This window comes from Rhinoraja longicauda, chromosome 8 (genome assembly GCF_053455715.1).
Source record: "Rhinoraja longicauda isolate Sanriku21f chromosome 8, sRhiLon1.1, whole genome shotgun sequence".
NCBI classification, from domain to species: Eukaryota; Metazoa; Chordata; class Chondrichthyes; order Rajiformes; family Arhynchobatidae; genus Rhinoraja; species Rhinoraja longicauda.
In genome coordinates, this window is record NC_135960.1 from 45,680,282 (window position 1) to 45,705,152 (window position 24,871).

General features: G+C 44.5%; 1 protein-coding gene across 4 annotated transcripts in view; it reads left to right on the top strand.

The window, feature by feature from the left end:
* Positions 1 to 24,871, top strand: part of LOC144595916 (RNA-binding motif, single-stranded-interacting protein 1-like) — a 74,991-nt gene that overhangs the window by 28,621 nt on the left and 21,499 nt on the right. For all 4 annotated transcript variants that reach the window (XM_078403822.1, XM_078403823.1, XM_078403825.1 and 1 more), the window contains exons 2-3: positions 7,604 to 7,776; positions 23,393 to 23,451. In XM_078403822.1, coding sequence (XP_078259948.1) covers positions 7,604 to 7,776; positions 23,393 to 23,451 — 232 coding nt within the window. The remainder of the gene's footprint in view (positions 1 to 7,603; positions 7,777 to 23,392; positions 23,452 to 24,871) is intronic.

The following is a 24,871-nucleotide window of genomic DNA, read 5'->3' on the forward strand; positions in this document are numbered from 1 at the left end:
AGACCCAGCCTACTCAACTCCCTATAGCTCACACCCTCTAGTCCTGGCAACATCCTCGTAAATCTTCTTTAAACCTGTTCAAGCTTCACAATATCTTTTCTGTAACATGGTGCCCAGAACTGAACACAATATTCTAAATGCGGTCTCAGCAATGTCTTGTACAACTGCAACATGATCCCCCTACTTCTATACTCTATACTCTGACTGATGAAGGCCAATGTGCCAAAAGCCTTTTTGACCACCTTATCTACCTGCGATTCGACCTTCAAGGACCTGTATTCCTAGATCACTCTGCTCTACAACACTCCCCAGAGGCTTACCATGGCCCTTGTAGGTTCTGCCCTTGTTAGACATCCCCAAAATGCAACACCTCACACTTCTCTGTATTAAATTCCATCAACCATTCCTCAGCCCACCTGGCCAATCGATCCAGATCCTGCTGCAATCTTTCACAACCATCTTCACGATCTACAAAAGCACCCACTTTTGTATCATCAGCAAACTTGCTAATCTTGCCCTGTATGTTCTCATCCAAATCATTGATGTAGATGACAAACAATAACGGGCCTAGCACCGAACCCTGAGGCACACCACTAGTCACAGGCCTCCAGCCTGAGAAGCAACCTTCCACCATCACCCTCTGCTTTCTTCCATGGAGCCAATTCCAGGCAACTTCATATCAAAAAATTGGACAGGCTTTCAGAGAATGCAAAGCAATTTTGCCAATTGTACCAAGATGAACTAAGAATTTGGAGCAGGTTGTAGAGCTGGAGAAAAGGTAACGTCCAGGAATTGTAAACTGGAGTATTGCGTGCAGTTCTGGTTGCCCCATTACAAGAAGTATGAAGAGGCTTTGGAGAGAGTGCAGAGGAGGTTTACGAGGATGTGTTGGAAAGAACTGCAGATGCTGGTTTAAATCAAAGGTAGATACAAAATGCTGGAGTAACTCAGCGGGACAGGCAGCATCTCTGGAGAGAAAGAATGGGTGACGTTTCGGGTCGAGACCCTTCAGACTGGTGTCAGGGGTGTGGGCGGGATAGAGCTAGAATGGTGGGAGAACTGGGAAGGGGGAGGGGATGGAGAGAGAGGGAAAGCAAAGGGCTATTTGAAGTTGCGGAAGTCAATGTTCATACCGCTGGGGTGTAAGCTGCCCAAGCAAAATATGAGGCGCTGTTCCTCCAATTTGCGCCTTACAGCACTTGCAGCGTCAGAGACCCGGCTTCGATCCCGACTATGGGTGCTGTCTGTACGGAGTTTGTACATTCTCCCTGTGACCGCGTAGGTTTTCTCCGAGATCAAAAGACGTACAGTTTTGTCGGTTAATTGGCTTGGTATAAGTATATATTGTCCCGAGTGTGTGTAGAATCGTGTTAATGTGCGGGGATCGCTGGTCGGTGCAGACTTAGTGGGCTGAAGTGTCTGTTTCTGCGCTGTATCTCCAAACTAAACTAAACTAAACTCAAGAAATTCTTCAGATAGCATTCTGCCTTGTCTCAATTCTAAAGGTACATCTTTTTATTCTGGGCTATGGCCTCTGGTCCTAGACTATCCCACTAGTGGAAACATCCTCTCCACATCCACTCTATCCATGCCTTTTACTCTTCGGTAAGTTTCAATGTGATCCCCCCCTCATCCTTCTTAACTCCAGCGAGTACAGTGCCGTCAAACGCTCATCATATGTTAACCCAACCATTCCAGGGATCATTCTTGTAAACCTCCTCTGGAAACTCTGCAAAGCCAGCACATCCTTCCTCAGATATGGGGCCTTAAAGTGCTCACAATGTGATGTTTTGGATGGACACCCTTGCCCTCAAGGATCTCATTCTGAAACGCCACTGATCCATGTTCTCCAGAGATGCTGCTTGACCTGCTGAGTTACTCAAGCACTTTGTGCCCTTTAGCAGAGAATCATGTTAACTTTGACTGATGCAAGCTCCTGTACTACATTACTTTGTGGTTATGTGGTTTAATCACCAATCACACTTAACATCCATTGTTCGATAAGTGGGGTGAGGTGGCCTGATGTCCAAACACAAAAAGGCGTGGAATTCTTTAGTTCAGGTTGATGTTCTTGTGCATCACCTAGAGGAATTTAATCCAAACCCAAGCAGCAAATGTGATCAGGTCATCTTTGCAAAGATCACGCAGATTGCAAAATTGCTTTGGGTTCTCTCAATGGTTCTTTTTTTTAATTGTCACGTTTACCAAGGTACAGTGATATATATTTGTTTGGTCATAAGTGATAGGAATAGGATTCGGCCATTTGGCCCATCAAGTCTATTCAGCCAATCAATCATGGCTGATCTATCTCTCCCACCTAACCCCATTCTCCTGCCTTCTCCCCATAACCTCTGACAACTGTGTGGTGTGTAGATCAGTGAGATTGTTGCCACACGTAAAGACAGTCCCTGATGAAGTACCCCATGCATAGAAACTGCCCACTGAGTCCATATGCAATAGTCGCCAGATTGTAGCACTATCTTACACAGTCCAAGCTGCAGCTGACCATAAGGCCCATTGCAGCCATCACCTCCTTCAGATTGCCAGCGAGCCGAGCCGTCCATCTCTCCTCTCCAGGCTATCAGCCTTCGTGCTTCGGGGGGCACCTCCCGCAGCCGACCTTGAAGGCGTGGAAGGTTAGACCCGCCACTGTTTCTCCTACCAGCCCTTTGCCCAGCATCTGCCGGTGGAGCTGGCTCTCTCCTCCTTCCAGCTCCTGGTCCTCGAGGGCGAGCAAGTGACAAGCCTCGGACCCACACTCTGGCAGCATCTCTGGAGAAAAGGAATAGGGGATTCCAGAGATGCTGCCTGAACAGCACTTTGTGTCTATCTTAATTGACAAATAGCATTTGCAGTTCTTTTCTACAGGCAGCACGGTGGCGCAGCCTTAGAGTTGCTGTCTTACAGTGTTTGCAGCGCCAGAGACCCGGGTTCGATCCCGACCACGGGGGTGCTGTCTGTACAGAGTTTGTACTTTCTCCCGGTGACCTGCGTGGGTTTTCTCCGAGATCTTCGGTTTCCTCCCACACTCCAAAGACATACAGGTTTGTAGGTTAATTGGCTTGGTAAATGTAAAAATTGTCCTTAGTGTGTGTGGAACAGTGTTAATGTACGGGGATTGCTGGACGGTGCGGACCCAGTTCACCAAAGGGCCCGTTTCCGCGCTATATCTCTAAACTAAACTGAACTTGCTACCTGTCTTGCTGAATTACTCCAGCGCTTTGTGTCCTTTTTTTGTAAACTGGCATCTGCATTTCTTTGTATCCCCTTCTTAAGAATATTAAGGGCGATAGAACCTCAGAGTCCCAGACATTGTGAGAAGCTAGGGAACTAATTGCTGGGGCATTGGACGAGATGCTCCAAGGGATATGTTTCCGTGCTCTATGACTCTGAAAGGAACTGTCTTCCCTTGCTCTTGTGTTTGCTCTTGCTGATTTATAGCGCATATGTGGCCACTTGCTCTTCGCTATCTCACTTCTCTGTTTTGTTTAGTTTAAATTATTATTATCATGTGTACCGAGGTACAGTGAAAAGCTTTTGTTTGTGTGCTATCCAGTCAAAGAAAAGACTATACATCATTACAATCAAACTGTTCACAGTGTACAGATACAGGATAAAGGGTACGACATTTAGTGCAAGATATAACATGGAGCCCAATAAAGTCCAATTAAAGATTGTTCAATGGTCTCCAATGAGGGAGATGGGGGGTCAGGTCACTGCCAGGTCACTCGAGCTGATGAGAGGATGGTTCAGTTGCCTGATAACAGCTGGGAAGAAGCTGTCCTTGAATCTGGAGCTGTGCGTTTTCAAACTACTGTACCTCTTGCCTGCTGGGAGAGGGGAGAAGAGGGCGTGACCAGGGTGAGATTGGTCCTTGATTATGCTGGTGGCCTTGCAGAGGCAGTGTGACATGTAGACTGAGTCAATGGAAGGGAGGTTGGTTTGCGTGATGGTCTGGGCTGCGTCCACAACTCTCTGCAATTTCATGTGGCCTTGGATGGAGGTTCCCAAACCAGGTTTTGATGCGTCCTGATAATATGCCGTCTATGGAGCATCGGTAGACGTGGTGAGGGTTGAAGAGGACTACTCCTTCAGTTATTCTTTTGCTGTTTTCCCCTTCCCCTTTTGATTCTTGTTGCTCACTTCCTCCCTTTACACGATGCCACTTTATTCTCCGTCTAGCGTGTGATATTCAACAGAAAGGGATTGATGTATTTAAGGGGAAGGTTTTGTCTTAAAATGGTTTTTTTCTGTATCAATGGGGAAGGAAATAGTCGTCCACTGTGGTTATGACATTTTATAATTTATGAGAAATTGGTGGTAAGAGTGGGTTTTGATCTTCAATAATAGAACCAATGAATAGAGCAACAAAAAGGTATGAATATATATATATATATATCAATATCTTGCTTACCACTCGGTTGTCCCAGGGGATGAGAGTACTTAGCGAATTAACAGTAAAAGGAGTAATTATAGCACTCTGTAATGAGATTAGATACCTGTCAATGTTTCTTAAACATTGCGATAGCACTTGCCTCAACTACCCCCTCCAGCAGCTCATTCCGTACACCCACCACTCTTTGTGTGAAAGCGCGTGTGATGGAAATGCGGTGCATCAACTTGTGTATGAGTTGCATCCATTACAACTTAGCGTTCAGCACAATCATCCCCTCCAAACCAAGCTGCGAGACTTGGGCCTCTGCACCTCACTTTGGTTTAGGTTTAGATTAGGTTCACACTAGTTCCATGAATCTCACTTTCTCATCTACTCAAGGGATTCTTGGACCCCAGGATCCCTCTGTACATTAATGCTGTGAAGGGTTTTGTCATTGACTGCCCACTTGCCCTTTTCATTCAACCTTCTAAAACACATCACCTTGCACATGCTTGGAATAAACTCCATCTGTCATTTCTCTGCCCACTTCTGTAACTGATCTATCTCGCACTTTGACACCCTTCCTCTCTGTCCACAACTCCACCAATTTTGGTGTAGTCTGCCTTGGGGTTTTCTTTTCTGACTTGGTTGTCACATTTTGTGGCCCCTTTTGGCCCTTCTAATTGATTTCTTACCAGCTTGCTTTATATTCTTCAAAAGCCGTACATGATTTCCTCTTCCTAAACTTTGCATGTGTTTCCTTTTTATGTTTTTGGTCAAATTTACACCCTCTCTGGTCATCTAATGTTACCCCTTAGTCCCTTCATGATGTTAATTCCTTACCATGCCATCTTTATCCCCCCTCTAGTGAGGGTGAACTGATTCTGGGGTCTACTGGCACTAGAATGATAAACAACCTGGTTAGCGCTAATTGTAAATTTGCAACGGGAAACTATCTGCTCACTGTTTCGGCAGAAACCGTTTCCCGTTGCAAATTTACAGTTGCGGCAGTCACACACATTCTGCATCCACTTATTCAGGTGATACGTGCTACTCCCACAGCCCAAAATTGCACAAATTCGCATGGCTTTGCGCAGTAACATATAAAACAAAATAAATAACAGTCAATCATATGTTAATTCAAATAGAGTCTTGTAAGCATGTCCATTGCATACTGGTCCAAGTTACAATGCAAAAGAAAATGGTGCAAGTATATTAAACTAATTTACACAATCACAAGATTATAACAGAAAATTAGAATATCAAATACTGATTAAAATTATCCAATGTTATGGGAAGCAGAAGAGACATGATTAGTCAGGAGACTCGCGACTAAGTTTTGCACTACACAACTTTACTTACACATGTACATGCAGAACTCATTCAGAAGTCTATTGATAGTTATAGAAATCATACATTTCATTTCATTCGCCCCCCACCTCCAAAACAAAAAAACAAAAAAAATGTTTGTTATTCATCATCACTAGCTCGTTCACTCATCGAAGCATAAAGCAATAAAACCAACAAAATCATCGTAGTTTTGTACAAATTAACCATAAATACACCTAGTTAATAGTTTTGAAAGCAGTATTTTCTTACCTCGAAGAAGCAAAACTGGAAAATACGGATGAAACGCAGGTCTGCATACACACAGTAGCTCAGCCGGCGAGAATGTTTATCGCAAATGATCGACATGTGTAGTCGAGATACCGACCTCACTTATTGAAAAAGATTGAATTTGAGAATAAATAGAAAGCTTCAAGATAATTGAAGAAAAATGATTTAGTTCAATTGAACTTTAAGGTATTGAACCCCTTCATCTGAGTGCAAAACCAGATTTGTTGGCTTAAAATCACATTCCATAGAACAGTACAGCACAGGAACAGACCCTACTGCTTGCAATGTCTATGCCAAACATGTTGCTAGGTTCTTCCCTATAGCCATCAGGCTAATAAACACTGCATCCTTCAAATAAGCTCTGAACTACATTGATTTGGGGCCATTGGTTTTGTCTTTTTGTACAATTATTGTTTGTTTTTATGTGTATGTGCGTATAAAAACTTTTTTCCTGTTTATTATATTATTTACAGAGTGGTTTGTTTACATATTCTATTGTGCTGCTGCAAGTAAGAATTTCATTGTTCTGTCAGGGACCTATATGACAATAAAACAGTCTTGACTGTTGAACTAATCTCTGCCTGCAACGTGATCCATATCCCTCCATCCCCTGCATATCAACGGGCCTATTCAAGACTTTTCAACGACACAATTACCTTTAACCATTGCACTTCAATTTTAGTAGCAGTGGATATACAATTTCGCATTACTATTTCTGTATGTTGATAAACATATTGCATGTATTAATTTTGTTTTACTGTTAATAATAAAACATGGAAACAGGCCCTCAGCCCACCGAGTTCACGCCGACCATCGATAACCTGTTCTCAATAGTTATTTGTTATCCCAGTTTTTGCATCCACTCCCTACACACTAGGGATAATTTACAGAGGCCAATTGACCTACAAACCTGCATGTCTGTGGGATGTTTGAGGAAATGGGAGCACCCAGCGGGAAGCCACTTGGTCACAGGGAAAGCATGTGAAGAAGGGTTCCAATGTGAAACATCACCTATCCATGCTTTCCAAAGATGCTGCCTGACCCGCTGAGTTACTCCAGCATTTTATGCCCTCTTTTGTAAACCAACATCTGCAGTTACTTGTTTCTATGGGGAAACTCCATACAGTCAGTACCCAAAGTCACAATCAAACCTGGGTCTCTAGTGCTGTGAGGCAGCAGCTTTGCCAGCTCTGCTACCCTTAAAATCATTAAGAATCTACTTTTCAAATGTGATTCCAGTGTATATGAGAAATATGCAGTCTGCCTGTCAGGTTTAATAAATTTGTGGGTGGCACAGTAGTGTAGTGGTCGAGTTGCTGCCTTACACCGCCAGAGACCCGTGTTTGATCCTGACTGCACAGAGTTTGTAAGTTCTTCCTGTGACCGCGTGGGTTTTGTCTGGGTGCTCTTCTTTCCTCCCACACTCCAAAGACGTACAGGTTTGTAGGTTAATTGGCCGGTAAAATGATAAATTGTCCCTAGGATAGTGTAGGATAGTGTTAGTGTATGGGGTGATGGTTGGTCGGTGCAGACTAGGCAGGCCACGCTGTGTCTCTAAATGTCTAAAGTGTAAAGAATATAAAATGAAGTACATTTTCCTTTTTTTTGTAGACTTCTTGTGTACCCACCTCGCATCCAATGGCCCCTCCCAGTCCCCTCACGAGCAGCAACAACAGCAGTGGCAGCAGTAACGCAGGGTGGGAACAGCTTAGTAAGACGAACCTTTACATCAGAGGACTGCCACCGGGCACCACTGACCAAGATCTGGTGAAACTCTGCCAGCCGTAAGTATCTGCTACAAACCCATCAAAACCGTTTACTTCCATTTGTTATTGCTCATTTTAAAATGTGCTGTTATTCAACATTAAATGCCTGTCTAGTTTAGATTAGTTTATTATTGTTACATGTACCGATGTACAGTGAAAAGCTTTTTGTTGTGTGCTAACCTGTCAGCGGAAAGCCTATACATGATTACAATCAAGCCTTCCAAAGTGTATAGATACAGGATGAAAGGAATAATGTTTAGTGCAAGATAGAGTCCAGTAAAGTCCGATTAAAGATAGATGGGAGGTCAGGGCTGCTCTCTAGTTGGTGATAGGATAGTTCAGTTGCCTGATAGCCAGCTGGGAAAAAATTGTCCCTGAATCTGGAAGTGTGCGTCTAATTATGTGTTTTGGAACTTATTCAGACAAGAACATTTGGGCATCATATTCAAATTGATGATAAATCCTTCCTATCTCTGTAATCAATGAGTTCATCATGTATGCTTCAAGAAATGTCTGCAGGTGTGCATGCAGGTGATAATTACTAGACCTAACAAAGTTGTTGCAAAGATAGACACAAAATTCTGGAGTAACTCAGCGGGTCGGGCAGCATCTCTGGAGAAAAATAATAGGTGATGTTTTGGGTCGGAACCCTTCTTCAGTCAATATGACACTTGCTCAATAGTCTCTCTTGACAGAGTCTTTGGCAGCACCTGCATGACCTACTCTGCAACTCTCGTTCTTCCGCTGGCCAGGCAATGTTTGTGGTCGGGGAAAGAGTTAACTTTTTATGTTGATGACTTTTCGTCAGTGTTGCTGCATCTGCAGAATTGTGTTCTTGCTTTGGTGGACAATCCAGCTTCTGCAACCTTTTGGAAATTTGCCTTTATTTCTCTTTTGTGTTTTTCCTGAGACCACACTTTCAGCTGTCATAGGCCAGTCAGCCTCTGATATTTTGGGGTGTCACAGAAATGCTAAACATACATTGAGGCCATGTATCCCATCATGTTTTATTTCAGCTCCATTTCAGATAAATATCTCGCTGCATATTGTGAAAACTATTTTAGACTTTAGAGGTACAGTGTGGAAACAGGCCCTTCGGCCCACCATGTCTGCGCTGGCCAGCGATCATCCCGTACGCTCGCACTATCCTACACACTAGCGACAGTTTACAATTTAACCAAAGCCAATGAACCTACAAACCTGGGCATCTTTGGAGTGTGGGAGGAAACCGGAGCACCCAAAGAAAACCCACGCGGTTACAGTGAGAACGCACAAACTCCGTACAGATAGCACCCATAGTCAGGATGGAACTCGGGTCCCAGACGCTGTTAGGTAGCAACTCTACCACTGCGCTGCCCTAATTCCTGAAATTCTGTTTGGTCATTTGTCTCTTAAACAATTGTGATGTAAACTTCTATCAAACCATTAATTCTGTGGAAAACAGTATAGTTGATGCTGTATAGTAGTAAAGTTGCAGCACATTTAACATTGAACATGGAACAGGAGCAGGCCCTTCAGCACACAATGTCTGTGCCGAACATGATGCTGTTAAACTAATCTCCTCTACCTATGATACATATCCTTCCATTCCCTGCATATCCATGTGCCTATACAAATGCAACAAACGTATCTGCTTCCACCACACCTGTTTGGATGTTCTAGGCACCCATCACAATCTGTGTGTTTTAAAAAAAACTTGCCACGCACATCTCCTTTAAACTTTCCCCCTCTGACTATATAGCTATCCTCTCTTGTCTTTGACATTCCTCCCTGGGGAAAAAGGTCCTAACGATCTACCTTATCTAAGCCTCTCATAATTTTCATATACTTCTATTAGGTCTTCCCTCGGCCTCCTGACATTCCAGAAAAAAATAATCCAAATTTGTCCAACCTCCTTATAGCTGATACCCTCTCATCCAGGCAGCATTCTAGTAAACCTCCTCTGCATCCTCCCCAAAGCCTACATATCCTTCCTGCAATGGAGCAACTAGAAGTGCACACAATACTCCAAATGTGGCCCATTCAAAGTTTCATACAGCTGTAATGACTACCTGACAGTGACCGATGAAGGCAAGCAGGCCATACACCTTCTTTATTAATCTATCAACCTGTGTTGCTACTTTCAAGAAGCTGCAGACTTGGACCCCCAAGATCCCTCTGTACATCAATGCTGTGAAGGGTTTTGTCATTAACTGTCTACTTGCCTCTTTCTTTTAACTTTCTAAAGCATATCACCTCACACATGTTCAGTAAAAAATTCATCTGCCATTTCTCTGCCCATTTCTGTAACTGATCTATCTCGCACTGTGTCCTTTGACAACCTTCCTCTCTGTCCGTAACTCCACCAATTTTGGTGTTGTCTGCCCTGGGTTTTTTTTAAATCTGCCTTGGCAGTCACATTTTGTGGCCATTTTTGGCCTTTCTAATTAACTCTTTCTTGCTTGCATAATACTCCTCAAAAGCTGTATATGATTTTATCTTCCTAAACTTTGCATGTGCTTCCTTTTCCTTTTTAGCCAAATGTACAACCTCTCTGGTCATCTAAGGTTTCCTTTCCCTGCCATCTTTATCCCTCCTCTTTACTGGAACATGCCGGTCCTGAACTCTGATCAGCTGTCCTTTAAATAACTCCCACGTCTGACGTGGGCTTTCTCAACAACAGCCGCTCCCAATTTACTCTTGTTAGCTCTTGCCTGATAATGTAGCAATCTGCTGTACCGTAACTTAGTACCCCCCCCCGCCTGAAGTCTCTTTCATATCTTAAAACCTATGGATAGACACAAAATGCTGGATTAACTCAGTGGGTGAAACAGCATCTCTGGAGAACAGGAAAAGAATAGGTGACGTTTCGGGTCAAAACCTTTCTTCAGTCTGAGAGTAGGGAGGGGGGGGGAGAACTAGAGGCATGAAAAGGTTCAGAACAGTTATTCCAACATTTTGCATCTATCTTGGGTGTAGACAGCATCTGCAGCTGTGGAGTGCTTAGTTGGAGCTTGCCTAAAATTTATAGACAATAGAGAATTTGAGAATTCAATGTTCATACCGTTGGGTTGTAAGCTACCCAAGTGGAATATGAGGTGCTGTTCCTCCAATTTGTGTGTGGCCTCACTCGAACAGTGGAGGAGGCCCAGGGCAGAAAGGTCAATACGGGAATGGGAAGGGAATTTAAAATGGTTGGCAACCAGGAAATACCATAGGCCTCAGCAGTGGAGGCATATTAATAGCAAATAATGCTAATTGGAAGGTAAAGCATTTAAGACATTGATGGCAACTTGCCTGTTACTCTTGAGAATAAAAGTACTTAGGAATAATTTTTGCATTCAATGTGTGCAGTCAGAGCCTCGGTTTAACATGTTAAAAGCAATCCTAGCAGTGCAGCACTTCAATGAAGATGATGTTACTGCTGCAGCCACAAACACTTACTAACTAGAAAGATAACCGCAATCCCAGTGGCCATCAAGGTCACCGTGACTTTGAATTTAAGAATTGGACTGCTTCCAGACTTAAACTGGAATTATGGCTGAGGATGATCATTAAAGCTTTCTCTTTAATGTGAATCTTTGTGTTCTGCAAGAAGCTCTTCCAGGAAATCTGTCACTGCTTCAATGTACTCAAACAACTGTGGTGGTGGCAGTGAGTGCATGGAATGAGCTGCTGGAGGAGGTAGTTGAGGCTGGTACTAGCACAACGTTTAAGAAACATTTAGACAGGTACATGAATAGGATAGGTTTAGAGGAATATGGGCCAAATGCAGGCAGGTGGAATGAGTGTAGATGGGACATGTTGGTCAGTGTGGGCAAGTTGGGCCAAGGGGCCTGTTGTAAGACTCTATGACTCTAACTGCCCAATCAATAGTGTCTCACCAATGGTACATCCTCTTGGTCCAAAGTTCCTCCATGTAGTCCAACCCGCCCAACACTTTTAATTCTGTTAGCTGATCAACGATTATCGTATGCACTCGTAACTCCAATGTTAATGAACCCTGGTCTATTGTCCCTGTCATTCATGGCTATATTTGTATCTCCACTTTGACTGGATAGTCTTTGTTCTTAGTTCTTCCTTTGGATTGAAGATTACATGCTTCCACTCTGGTTACGCAGAGCAAGATGAGGCAGACGTGGAACTTGCAGACTGTCTGGGTCTTGCAGATCCCTGGGGCAGGAGGAGGGTGGGGTGTCTCAGGTGTTTATTCTTGGCTTCTGGGGTTTGCATCATGCGGTTTTATTCTCCCTGGCAGCCCGTTTGATTTATTTGTTGTCACGTGTGCAGAGATACAGTGAAAAGCTTGTTCTGCATGCTCTCCAGTCAAATCAAGCTTTATGCAGGTTCGGCAGCATCTCTGGAGAACATGGATAGGCGACATTTCAGGTCAGGACCTTTCTTTAGACTGATGCAGTTTGTGTTTGACCAGAAATCTATCCATGTCCTCCAGAAATGCCGCCTAACCCGCTGAGTTACTCCACCACTTTGTGTCCTTTTTAGTAAACCAGCATTGGCAGTTCCATGTGTTAAAGTACATTGTAAACAACTTGTTTACCTTGTTACTCTTTCTTGACTCATTGCTGCCTTGGCATCTGACGAATACCTTGGAAGTTCAGTTTTAGTTTAGTTTAGAGATACTGTGCGGAAACAGGCCCTTCAGCCCACTGAGTTCGCACCAACCAGCGATCCCCGCACATTAACACTATCCTGCACACACTAGAGACAATTTACACATACATCAAGCCAATTAACCTACAAACCTGTACGTCTTTGGAGGGTGGGAGGAAACCGAAGATCTCGGAGAAAACCCACACAGTCACGGGGAAAACGTACAAACTCCATACAGTCAGCACCCGCAGTCTGGATTGAACCTGGGTCTCCGGCTCTGTAAGGCAGCAACTCTACCGCTGCACCACGGTGGCCATCCAAAAGTAAACCTGGAGATGCTGTGGATTGAACCCGGGACTTCACACGTGCAAAGCATGCGCTCTACCGCTGAGCTACGTCCTCAAGCAGTTTTGGATGGCTACGTTGCAGAAGACAGGGATCAATAATTATTTCACCTCTTCTGCCACTGCCCCATCCTGCAGCAAAACACGCAGTCGTCATCTTATTCTAATTCCATTTGTTTTTAATTTAGTTTTAGTTTGGAGATACAGCATGGAAACAGGCCCTTCGGTCCACCGAGCCACGCCAACCAGCGATCACCAGTTGACACTAGTTCCATGCCATTCCACTTCTGCATCTACTCGCTACATGCCAGAGACAATTTGATGAGGCCAATTCATCTACAACGAGCACGTCTTTGGGATGTGGGTGGAAACCCATGTGGTCACAGGGAGAACGTGCAAACTCCACACAGACAGTACCTGAGCTTAGGATAGAACATGGGTCTCTGGCGCTGTGAGGCAGCGGCTCTACCAGCTGTCCCACAATGCCAAGCTGTCAGAGAATACAGGGCTTCACATTATCTAGTCACTGGTATGTAATTATCTCAGGGAGGTCTGCAAGCACACTGGCAGTACTAAAGAGAGTTAGACCTGCTGCCAGCTAAACCATCCTAATCTCCACCGGTCTGGCCCCAAAACAACAGAGGGAACGGAAATACTGCTGTCGGAAAATCACGAGGAAGGTCTTGTGTGCCCAGGGTTCGCGCTTCATAGACAACCTGAAGGTGCCGACCAACAAGAACCATAGTGTGTCCACAACTTCTGGACTGTCCTCATGTCCACGATGACCAACGTCTATGAAGAACCTCTTGGCTTCTTTATCAGCACCCTCCAATAGGTTCATGTCATCGGAGCAGAATTAGGCTATTCGGCCCATCGAATGTAATCTGCTTTTCAATTATGGCTGATCCATCATTCCCTCTCAACCCCATTCTCCTGCCTTCTCCCCATAACCTTTGACACCTGTACTAATCAGGAATCTGTCACTCTCCACTTCAAAAATACCCAATAACTTGGCCTCCACCTTTTTTACCTGATGTTCCAAAAAAGGGCAGCACAGTGACGCAGCGGTAGAGTTGCTGCCTTACAACGCCAGAGACCCAGGTTCAATCCTCACCACGGGTGCTGTCTGTACGGAGTTTGTACGTTCTCCCTGTGTCCGCGTGGGTTTTCTCCAGATGCTCTGGTTTCCTCCAACACTCCAAAGACGTACAGCTTTACAGGTTACTTGGCTTCAGTAAAATTATAAATTGTTCCTTGTGTGTGGGATAGTGCTAGTGTATGGCATGATCACTGGTCGGCGTGAACTCGTGGGCCGAAGTGCCTGTTTCCATGCTGTATTTCTAAAGCCTAAAGCTTCTGTGGTAATGACTTCCACTGATCCACCCCCCTCTGACTAAAGCGGGTTCTGTAAAATAACTACATTTAGAAAACTATTGATGACAGTGTAAAGAATCCCTGGATAGAACATAATTTGGCAATCCCTCAAGGTTGAGAACTAGTTGCATCTGGTCCACTTTTCCCGGTTCCACGGTGGCTGATAAACTAATGAAGAGCTAATTAACCACCATGTAACGCGTTCTTGAATTGTAAAACCCACTTGGCCTCTAGAGAAAATAAATGTTTATCAGGCACCTGGAGGCAGATGTTGAACAGAGAGTCTGTGACCCAAAGTACAGATGGTGGGTGGCGAGGACACAGAGCATTTAGCGATTTCATGTTAACTAAAACATACCTGAATTTTTCAGCATTGTCTAGAGTGGCTGCGGGCCAAACTCACAAGGTCCGTTCTGCCAAGAGCCAATATCAAAGATAAACCTTATCAGTGGAGGGAACACTTTAACAACATTTAAAAGACAGGTACATGGATAGAAAATGAATTACGAGAATGATCCCATGCATGATTACGTTAATGTATGATGAGCATTTGACGTCACTGGGCCTGTACCTACTGGAATTTAGACGGATGAAGGGGGACTTCGTTGAAACTTACTGCATAGTGAAAGGCTTGGATAGTGGATGTGGAGAAGATGCTTCCATTTGTGGGAGAGTCTAGGACCAGAGGTCATAGCCTCCGAATAAAAGGAGATGAGGAGGAATTTCCTTCGTCAATGGGTGTTGAATCTGTATTATCATTACCATAGATGGCTGAGAAGGCCAAGTATTTTAAAAGCAGAGGTTGACAGATACTTGATTGGTAAGGGTGTCAAGGGTTGAGGGGGAAAGATAGATCAGCCACGATTGAATGGAGGAGTAGACTCATTTGGTCAAATGGCCTACTTCTGCTCCTATGACTTCTGAAATTATGTTTAGAAGGATATGGGCCAAATGCAGGCATAGAATCATAGAAAATAGGTGGAGGAGGAGGCCATTTGGCTCTTCGAGCTAGCACCATCATATAGTTGGGGCCTTGAGCCAGCAATAATATAGTTGGGGCATTTTGGTCAATGTGGGTAAGTTGGGCCGAATGGCCTGTTTTCATGCTGCATGACTCTATGACTCTAATATAATTTAAGTGAAATTGCCACAGAAAATCTTATCGGCACATTGTGGACATCAATTTTGCAAGTACTTCACACGTCAGAATTAGACGTAAACATGTTTGCCTGTCTGAAGAAGGGTCCTGACCTGAAATGTGGTCTGACCATTCCCTCCACAGATGCTGCCTGACCTGCTGAGTTCATCCACCACTTTGTTTTTCAGTCTCAAAGTGACATTGTACTGGGGAACCTGATAATCTGGTTCTGAGATCCTTGTCAAATGACATTCTCAATCATCATGTAGTTATCACAAAAAAAGCTAGGTGACACACTACAGTGTTTTAAAGATCAAAGTAAGGACGGATCAATTTCAAAGCCAAGATTCAAAGACAAAATCACCTTGTTTGTGGAGAGAGATGCTATTTCGATGACCGTCTGTCTGTGGAGAAGGTGGAAAGGGCAGAGATTTCATGACGTGGGTGATGCTAAGAAATCATCACAAATTCTTTTTTGCAAAAATGTATGAAAGATGAATACAACATAACCATCACAAGCCACGCCAACCATCGATTACCCATTCACACTAGTTCTATGTTATTCCCACTTACTCATCCACTCACTACACACAAGGGGCAATTTACAGAGGGGCAATTACACGACAAATCTTTTTTCCAGAAGTGCCTAACTGCATTCCTGGAATTTTTTGGGGGTCCCCTCCGTTATGCAAAGAATGTGCAGACAGCCTGCTCAAATGCCCCAATCTGTAAAAACCCCTCCCATTGTCACAGCATTCCTCCAATAGTGACGTGTTTGCATTTGCAAATGCAAGTGTATTGCATGTCTCTTTGAGATCTGGTTGCAAAGACTGCAAGGAAACAACCATACAAACAAAGACACTGAGTGCTGGAGCAACTCAGCGGGTCAGGCAGTATCTCTGGGGACCATGGATAGATGGCATTTTGTGTCGGAAGCCTTCTTCAGATCCTTCAAACTTGCAAACACTGAAATAGGGAACATCACGCTGAAACATACCACAGGTAAGGAGTTCCGGGGAGGGGGGGGGTCGTACCTTCCACTCCCTCGAGGTCCGCTGCAGAAGGCGCATCCCGGGGAACAAGGGCTGATGAGGGCCAGACAAGGAAAGGGACGTTGGTTTGTGGGACGACCAAAGTGGAGGTGCTGGCTAAAACGGGCCCTTGTGGCCAGCTGCAGCCTGGACCGTAAAATGGCACCAGAATGGTGTCTCTTGCATATGGACTCGGAGGGCTGTTCTGTACATTCTGTACTAACCGGGGGATTGTGTCATGAACGGGAATAGTCTTGCTGAGTTGTATAACAAAAATTAATTTCACTGTACCTTGCTTGGCACACGTGATAATAAAGAAACCATTGAACCAATAGTTTCAGAGTGACATTACCCAGCAAAACTTGATAATCCTGTTCTGTGATCCTTGAAATGATGTTCTCAATTGTCAAAAGCAAGTGTTTTATTGTCATATGTATCGAAATGCACCAAGAAATTCTTCCTTGCAGCAGCTCAACAAATTTGTTAGCACAGTACTCAATAGATTATATAATAAATAAGCATAAAAATAGTTCGAGAAATTTTAAAAAGCACTCAATATATTGCAAAAATACAAATCAAAGCCCAAAGTCCCTCGGGCAACAAAGGCAGTTCGTAGTTCAGTTTAGTTGGAGTTCGTAGTGTTTTGTAGCCTGAATGTTGTTGGGATGAAACTGTTCCTGAACCTGGACGGTACATTTTTCAGACTCCTGGACCTTCTTCCTGAGGGCAGAAGTGAGAGAGTGGCCAGGGTGGTGTGGGTCCTTGAAGGTGCTGGCTGCCTTTTTGAGGCAATGCTTCCTCCAGACCCCCCTGGTGGTGGGGAGGTCAATACCCATGATGGACTTCACATGTAGTGTTCACCACTTTTTGTAATCTTCGTTCCTGGGCTTTCAATAGACAATAGGTGCAGGAGGAGGCCATTCGGCCCTTCGAGCCAGCACCGCCATTCAATGTGATCATGGCTGATCATTCTCAATCAATACCCCGTTCCTGCCTTCTCCCCATACCCCCTGACTCCGCTATCCTTAAGAGCTCTATCTAGCTCTCTCTTGAATGCATTCAGAGAATTGGCCTCCACTGCCTTCTGAGGCAGAGAATTCCACAGATTCACAACTCTGACTGAAAAAGGTTTTCCTCATCTCAGTTCTAAATGGCCTACCCCTTATTCTTAAACTGTGGCCCCTTGTTCTGGACTCCCCCAACATTGGGAACATGTTTCCTGCCTCTAACGTGTCCAACCCCTTAATAATCTTATACGTTTCGATAAGATCTCCTCTCATCCTTCTAAATTCCAGTGTATACAAGCCTAGTCACTCCAGTCTTTCAACATATGACAGTCCCGTCATTCCGGGAATTAACCTAGTAACCTAACTGTGATGCAACCACTCAATATGCTGTCTACCGTACACCCTGTAGAAGATCAAGAGAGTATTCATCGACATAGAATCTCCTCAATCTTCTAAGGTTGATGGTCTTTCTTCATGATTGCATCAATGTGCTGGGTCCAGGACAGATCTTCAGAGATATGAATGCCCAGGAACTTGATGTTGTTGACTCCCTCCACCCCTACCCATTAATAAAGACAGGTTTGTAGATCCTTGACCTTCATCTAAAGTCAATAATCAGTTCCTTGGTTTTACTAATGTTGAGAGCAAGGTTGTTGTTCTGGCTCCAATCAATCAGATGACTGACCTACTTCCTAAACTCTGACACATCATTATATGTAATTCGTCCAACAATGGTGGTTTCATCAATGAATTTAAAGATGGCGTTGGAACCTTGTCCAGCTCCTCAGTCGTGGATATAGAGCAGGGGGCTGAGCACACAGCCTTGTTGTGCCCCCATGCTGATGGTTATCAAGGAAGCATTTCTGCCAATTTGTACGGATTGTGTGCTATTGGTGAGGAGGTCAAGGATCCAGTTGCAGATGGATGCACAGAGACCCAGTTTCCGGAGCTTGGTAACAGGTTTAGAGGGGATGATGGTGTTGAACGCGGAGCATCAGTCTATTAACAGCCTGATGTATGTGTGTTTAAAGTCCAAGTGGTCCAGTGAAGAGCGAGCAAGATCGCATCCCCCGTTGATCTACTGTGGTGGTAGGCAAATTGTAGGGCCCTGCTTCTTGCTGAGAATGGAGTTGATATGCACCATAATCAATCCCATAAGCGTTATGTAACTTTTATGAAAAAAGTTAGGTGATACATTGCATTGTTTTCATAAGTTATAGGAGAGGAATTAGGCTATTTGACCCATCAAGTCTACTCCACCATTCAATCATGGCTGATCTGTCTTTCCCTCTCAACCCGATTCTCCTGCCTTCTCCCCATTACCCCTGACACCTTTTTTCTAATCAAGAACCTCAAGATTCAAGATTCAAGATATTCAAGATATCTTTATTTGTCATCCAAAAAACAAGTTTTTTGGACGAAATTTCGTCACCCACAGTCCAACAATAAGAGCAATAAAATAAGCAAATTACACAACCCCAACCAACACAAAACCCCCCAAAAAGAAACATCCATCACAGTGAGTCTCCTCCAGTCCCCTCCTCACTGTGATAGAAGGCCAGAATGTCTTTTTTCTCTTCCCCTGCCGTCTTCTCCTGCGGTCAGGCTGTTGTCGTTGCCATGTTCCATGCTGCGCCGGACGGTGAAATGTCCGCAACGGGCCGACCCAAGCCCCGCTGTAAGTCGGGGCGGTCGGGGCTCCCGACATTGAAGCCCCCGCCGAGCAGAGAAAATTCCGTGGCCTATTTCAGGCCGCGCCGGACGGTGAAATGTCCGCGGTGGGCCGACCCAAGCCCCGCGATCCGCTGCCGCTGCCGGAGCTCCCGATGTCGGCATCCACGCGGCCCGAGCCTAAGGCGAGTCGCAGCCGCTCCCGCAGCCTCCGAGAACGGCCGGCTCCGCTGATGGTGAGTCTGGTCCGCGGGCTCTGCGAACCAGAGCCCTGGAGGCCGCCAGCTCCAGGAGTTGGGCCGATGGTAGGCCGCAACAGGAACGGAGACACGGCCCAGAACACAAAGGTCGGGTCTCCGTTCGGAAGGGACACATATTACAATTTTACAGTTCCCCCCCTCCCCCCCACATACACACATAGTACACAAACACAAAAACACCACATCACAACTACAATTAAGACAACAAAAACAACAAAAACACAAAGACAAATGGACTGCAGGTAAGCCGCAGCTGCTAGGGCAGCGCCGCCGCCGCCGCCGCCAACCTGTCAATTTGCTCCTTAAAATTACCCATTGACCTGGCCTCCACGGCATAAAGATCAAAATAAATACTCGTATCAGTTTCAAGGACAAGGTCTCTACCTTGTTTGTAAAGAGAGAGGCTATTTAGTTGTCTATGGTGAGGGTGGGAAGGGCAGGGAGATTCAATGCAATAGTTGGTACTGAAAACACAAGAAGACTTCTGGAATGTCTTGCATTCAATGATATGAAGCAATGAGCAGTTTTGACAATGCCAAGAATGTTTGATGTGGCCCAAATCACATCTGACAATGAATTGTTTAGCTTTACAGACACAGCATTCAAACGGGCCATTCGGCCCACCGAGTCCATGCCAACCATTGATCACTTACACTAGTTCTATCTTATTCAAGTTTCCTTCTCACTATTCCCTCTCACTTTAAACCTATGTTTTCTGGTTCTTGATTCCCCATCTCTGATAAAAGACTATGCATTTACTCTATCTATTCCTCTCATGATCTTATACACCTCTATAAGATCACCCATCATCCTCTGCTCCAAGGAATAAAGTCCTAGCCTGACCAACCTCCCTACAGTTCAGTTCTGTGAGTCCTGGCAAATCCTAGTAAATCTGCACCCTTGCAACTACCTCCTCTGGCAGCTCGTTCCATTTACCCACCACCCTCAGAGTGAAACAATGGCCTCTCAGTTTCCCAAAAAATCTTTCCCCTCTCACCATAAACCTCTGCCCTCTCGTTCTTGATTCACTACTCTGGGTAAAAGATTCTATGCATCTACTCTATCTATTCCCCCTCATGACTTATACACGTCTTTAAGATCAAAGTCTTCCGCTTGCATTATATTTCTTTTTGACTGCTCTTGTGACACCCCTTGGTATCATTTTGTACTGTAAAATCTCCATCTTTCTTTCACTAAACACTAAGCCAGTTCTCCCTGTTTCCCCAATTAGCTTGCGTCAGTTTTAGTCTGAATCCTCCCCCGTGTGGTGGTTTGGTGTATTACATACTATAAGACCTTTTCTAAGCATGTTAAAGTTATAAATGCATTTCTTTGTTGTGGCACTAGTTTTAGTTTCAATATTAGAGATACAGAATGGAAATAGACCCTTCAGCCTACTAAGTCCATGCTGACCAGCAATCACTCGCTCACACTAGTTCTATGTTGTCCCACGTTCGCATCCACTGCACAGCAGGGGGAAATTTACCGAGGGCCAATTAATCTACAAACCCACACAGCTTTGGGATGTGGGAGGAAACCGGAGCTGCCGGAGAAATCCTATGCAGTCACAGCAAGTACGTGTAAACTCGGCACAAACAGCACCCATGGTGAGGATTGAACCCGGGTCTCGGGTGCTATAAGGCAGCAACTCCACTGCTGCACCTCTATGCCACCCGAACTGCTGAGGCCCAATGCATACTTAAATTTATTTCAGAATGCACAAGATCATAAGTGAAAGGAGCGGAATTAGGCCATTTGGCCCATCAAGTCTAATCTGCCATTAAATCATGGCTGATCTATCTCGCCATCCTAACCCCATTCTCCTGCCTTCTCCCCATTACCTCTGACACCTGCACGAACCAAGAATCTATCTATCTCTGCCTTAAATATATCCACTGACTTGGACTCCACAGCCTTCTGTGGCAAAGAATTCCACAGATTCACCACCCTCGAGGTCGGGTAGTGCTTACTAACGATGGAGCTCCCAGGCAGAGGTCTGGGGGGAGCTCCGACACAGAGACCTCTAGCGGAGCATCTATGAGATCAGCTGACTCGCTTGTGGAAATGGCCGCAGGCGACGGCAACAGCGCACTGCTACCGAGACACGCAACCAGTGCAGCAGAGTGCAGTGTAGGTTCACAGAGTGCAGCATTGGTTCACGAGGTTAATCCCCGGGATGGTAGGACTGTCATATGAGGAAAGATTGGAAAGACTGGGCTTGTATTCACTGGAATTTAGAAGGATGAGAGGGGATCTTATAGAAACACATAAAATTATAAAAGGACTGGACAAGCTAGATGCAGGAAAAATGTTCCCAATATTGGGAGAGTCCAGAACCAGGGGCCACATTCTGAAAATAAATGGGAGGCCATTTAAAACTGAGATAAGAAAAAAAAAATGTAACCCAGAGAGTTGTGAATTTGTGGAATTCTCTGCCACAGAAGGCAGTGAAGGCCAATTCACTGGATGAATTTAAAGGAGAGTTAGATAGAGCTCTTGGGGCTAGCAGAATCAAGGGGTATGGGGAGAAGGCAGGCACGGGTTACTGATTGTGGGTGATCAGCCATGATCACAATGAATGGGGTGCAGGCTCGAAGGGCCAAATGGCCTCCTACTATTTTCTAACTAAGCAGCGGGCTTAAAAAATTAAGTGCTACTTTACGTAAGTTGCCTATTGCATTAGCCGGGGAGTGCGTGGAGAAGACTTTGAGGTGGTTTGAATGACGGACATCCTTGGATCAAATCGCTGAAAGTTAACACAAAGGTACAGTAAGTACTTACGGCAATGTACTATGGCCAAGGATGTTTTAATGTAATCATCGCTGGCCCTGTTGAGATAGTAGATGGAAAATTGTTCATAGGGTTTGATGTCTTCTCAAGGAAGGACACACTGCTGATAAAGTCACCAAATAAGTGATTGGGCAGACAGGACAGAGATAAGAGGCAACGGATTCATCAAGGGTAGAGAATCTTTGTTGTCTTTTTCATCTAGATGATGGGGGCTCAGTATATTTCGGATGGAGACTGTGTTTTTAGATTTTTAGAGAATCAAGTGATAGGGTGTTACTGCAGGATTTTGTTCATGTCAATGTAAAATCATGTATGTCTTAATCATGTATTGTCTTTCTGCTGACTGGTTAGCACGCAACAAAACCTTTCACTATCCCTCGGTACATGTGACGATAAACTAAACTCAAACTCAAAAGAGGGCCCAAGCTTTTGCTGAATGGAGGAGAAGGCACAAGGAAACTAATAGTTTTCCCTTTCTGTGGTTTATGTTCTTTTCAAGAGAATCAAGAGTGTTTAATTGTCATATGTATTGACTACCGAATAATGAAGTTCTTGCTGCAGCTTAACAGGCCTGTAAACATGATACACATAAATAATTAATCATAAACAAAAATTCAATGAATTAATAACTGCAATAGAAGATTTCATTGGAAAGACATAAAAGCTTTCACTGTACCTCGGTACATGAGCCAATAATAATAAATTAAACTAAAGGCTGGAGTACCTAAGCGGATCAGACAGCATTCCTGGAGAACATGGATAGGTGACTGACATTCCCTTCTTTAGCTTTCTTTGTTTCTTCATAGAAGATTTTCTGCCCGCTTTTCAAATCTTAGTGTTTTAATACCGATCCACCACCGATTTTTCTGGCAACTGGTGGTCTGGCACCTCTTTTAATCCATACAAAATTACGAGAGTGCACCTGAAATCCCAACCCTAGAAGTCCCTTGAGAACGTGGCGCGTAGGCCGGGTGAGGCGACCGATCTTGACCTCAATGTGACTTCTGTGGGTTGAATTTGCAGCCTGCGGCCGGGGCTCTGGAAGTCCACCCTGGCCAGAGCCAGCAGATCTGTTCCCATAGCCGATTTCTGAGGCCGACTATGCGGGCCGGTATCTCGGCCCCTCGAAGGCCTAGGTGGACCGTTCCGGTACTTTTGGACTCCTGTCAGAGGCCGTGACCTCCGTTGGTCTGGCAGAACGGATAATTCAGCAAGACTTTGGAACCAAGGGTGCCAGAAAATCGGTGATGGAGCTTTAATGTTTATAAAGTACTGGCCATAAAGATGGACTAAATGTTTGTAAAGTGATGGCTATTAACCATGAAAAATTGAATAGAACACCCTGGTTGATTTGCAACTTGTTCAAGGATTTTATTATGCAATGCTGTAGTGTTTGTTTTCAATGTATATAATTTATTTCTGTTTATAGGTACGGCAAAATAGTATCAACGAAAGCCATTCTGGACAAGACAACTAACAAATGCAAAGGTATGTTGTTGATGCAGGCTGCATCTCAATTCAACTCATTGTGCTAGCTCTTTTCTATATGTTCTAAATTGTTTCTTAATTGTGTTCTATTTATTCATTATTAGGAAATAATTATTACTGGCAAGGCCAATATTTATTGTGTGTTCCAAATTTCCCTTGGAGGTACAATGCCAATTCAGAGAGTACTTAAGAATCAAACACATTGGTGTAGTTGGTTAGATTGTCACTTACTTACCCATCTGATAACACGACCCCAATACCTGTATCCACCTTTCACTTGCCAGACTTATTCCGCCGTCACCTCTCTCTTCCAGTCTTCTCTCCCCTACTACATCAGTCTGAAGTAGGGTCCTGACCTGAAACGTCATCTGTCCATTCCCTCCACTGATGCTGCCTGACTCGCAGAGTTCCTCCTGCACTTTGTCTTTTTGCTTAAGATTCTAGCACCTGCAGTTCCTTGTATCTCCCCTTTTCCAAATCAGATGCTGATTTATCAGAGCTTTCCTGTAATTTGCGACCATTATTTGTATTAACAGAAGCTTTTCATTGGTTATCAGCTTTGCTTTTAATTTCTATTTACTTCCTGCCATTCCAAGCAACTTGATCTCCCAGACAACGTGAAAACAGATTGCAAGCAACATTTAAAAAAAAATCAAGGTGCACTGATTTCTTCCCACACTCCAGGTTTGTAGGTTAATTGGCTTCAGTAAAAATTATAAATTGTCCCGAGTGTGTAGGATAGTGTTAGTGTGCGGGGATCGCAGGTTGGCAGGGACTCAGTGGGCCAAAGGGCTTGTTTGCACGCTTTATCTCTAAACTAAACTAAACTAGACTACATTAAGGTAGTGTGAAAGAGTAACAGTGCAGGGTCTAACGTTACAGAGAAAGTGCAGATAAAAATGATAGGTCTGTTCAAGAGTCTGACAACAGCAGAGCAGAAGCTATTTGTGAATTTTGGTGATACATACTTTCGTTGTTGTATTTTCTGCCAAACGGGAGAGGGGAAAAGAGGGAATGACTGGGGTTGAAGTGGTCCTTGTTTACTTTGGCTGCTTTCCCAGTTGATGGGTGGTGAGTCTGGTCTATTTGATGGATTGTTGGCATTCACAAATTCTTGAGATCTTGGATAGAATATTTACCACACCAAACTGTGGTCCAGCGGATAGGATCTCTCTACGTTGCATCTGTAGAAGTTGGTAAGAGTCATTAGGGTGGCGCAGCGGTAGACCTGCTGCCTTATAGCAGCAGAGCCCGGGTTCGATCCTGGCTAAAGGTGCTGGCTGTACAGAGTTTGTACGTTCTCCCTGTGACCACGTGGGTTTTCATCCGGGTGCTGCGGTTTCCTCCCACATCCCAGAGACGGGCGGGTTTATAGGTCAATTGTCCTCTGTTAATTGCCCCTAGTATGTAGGGAGTGGAT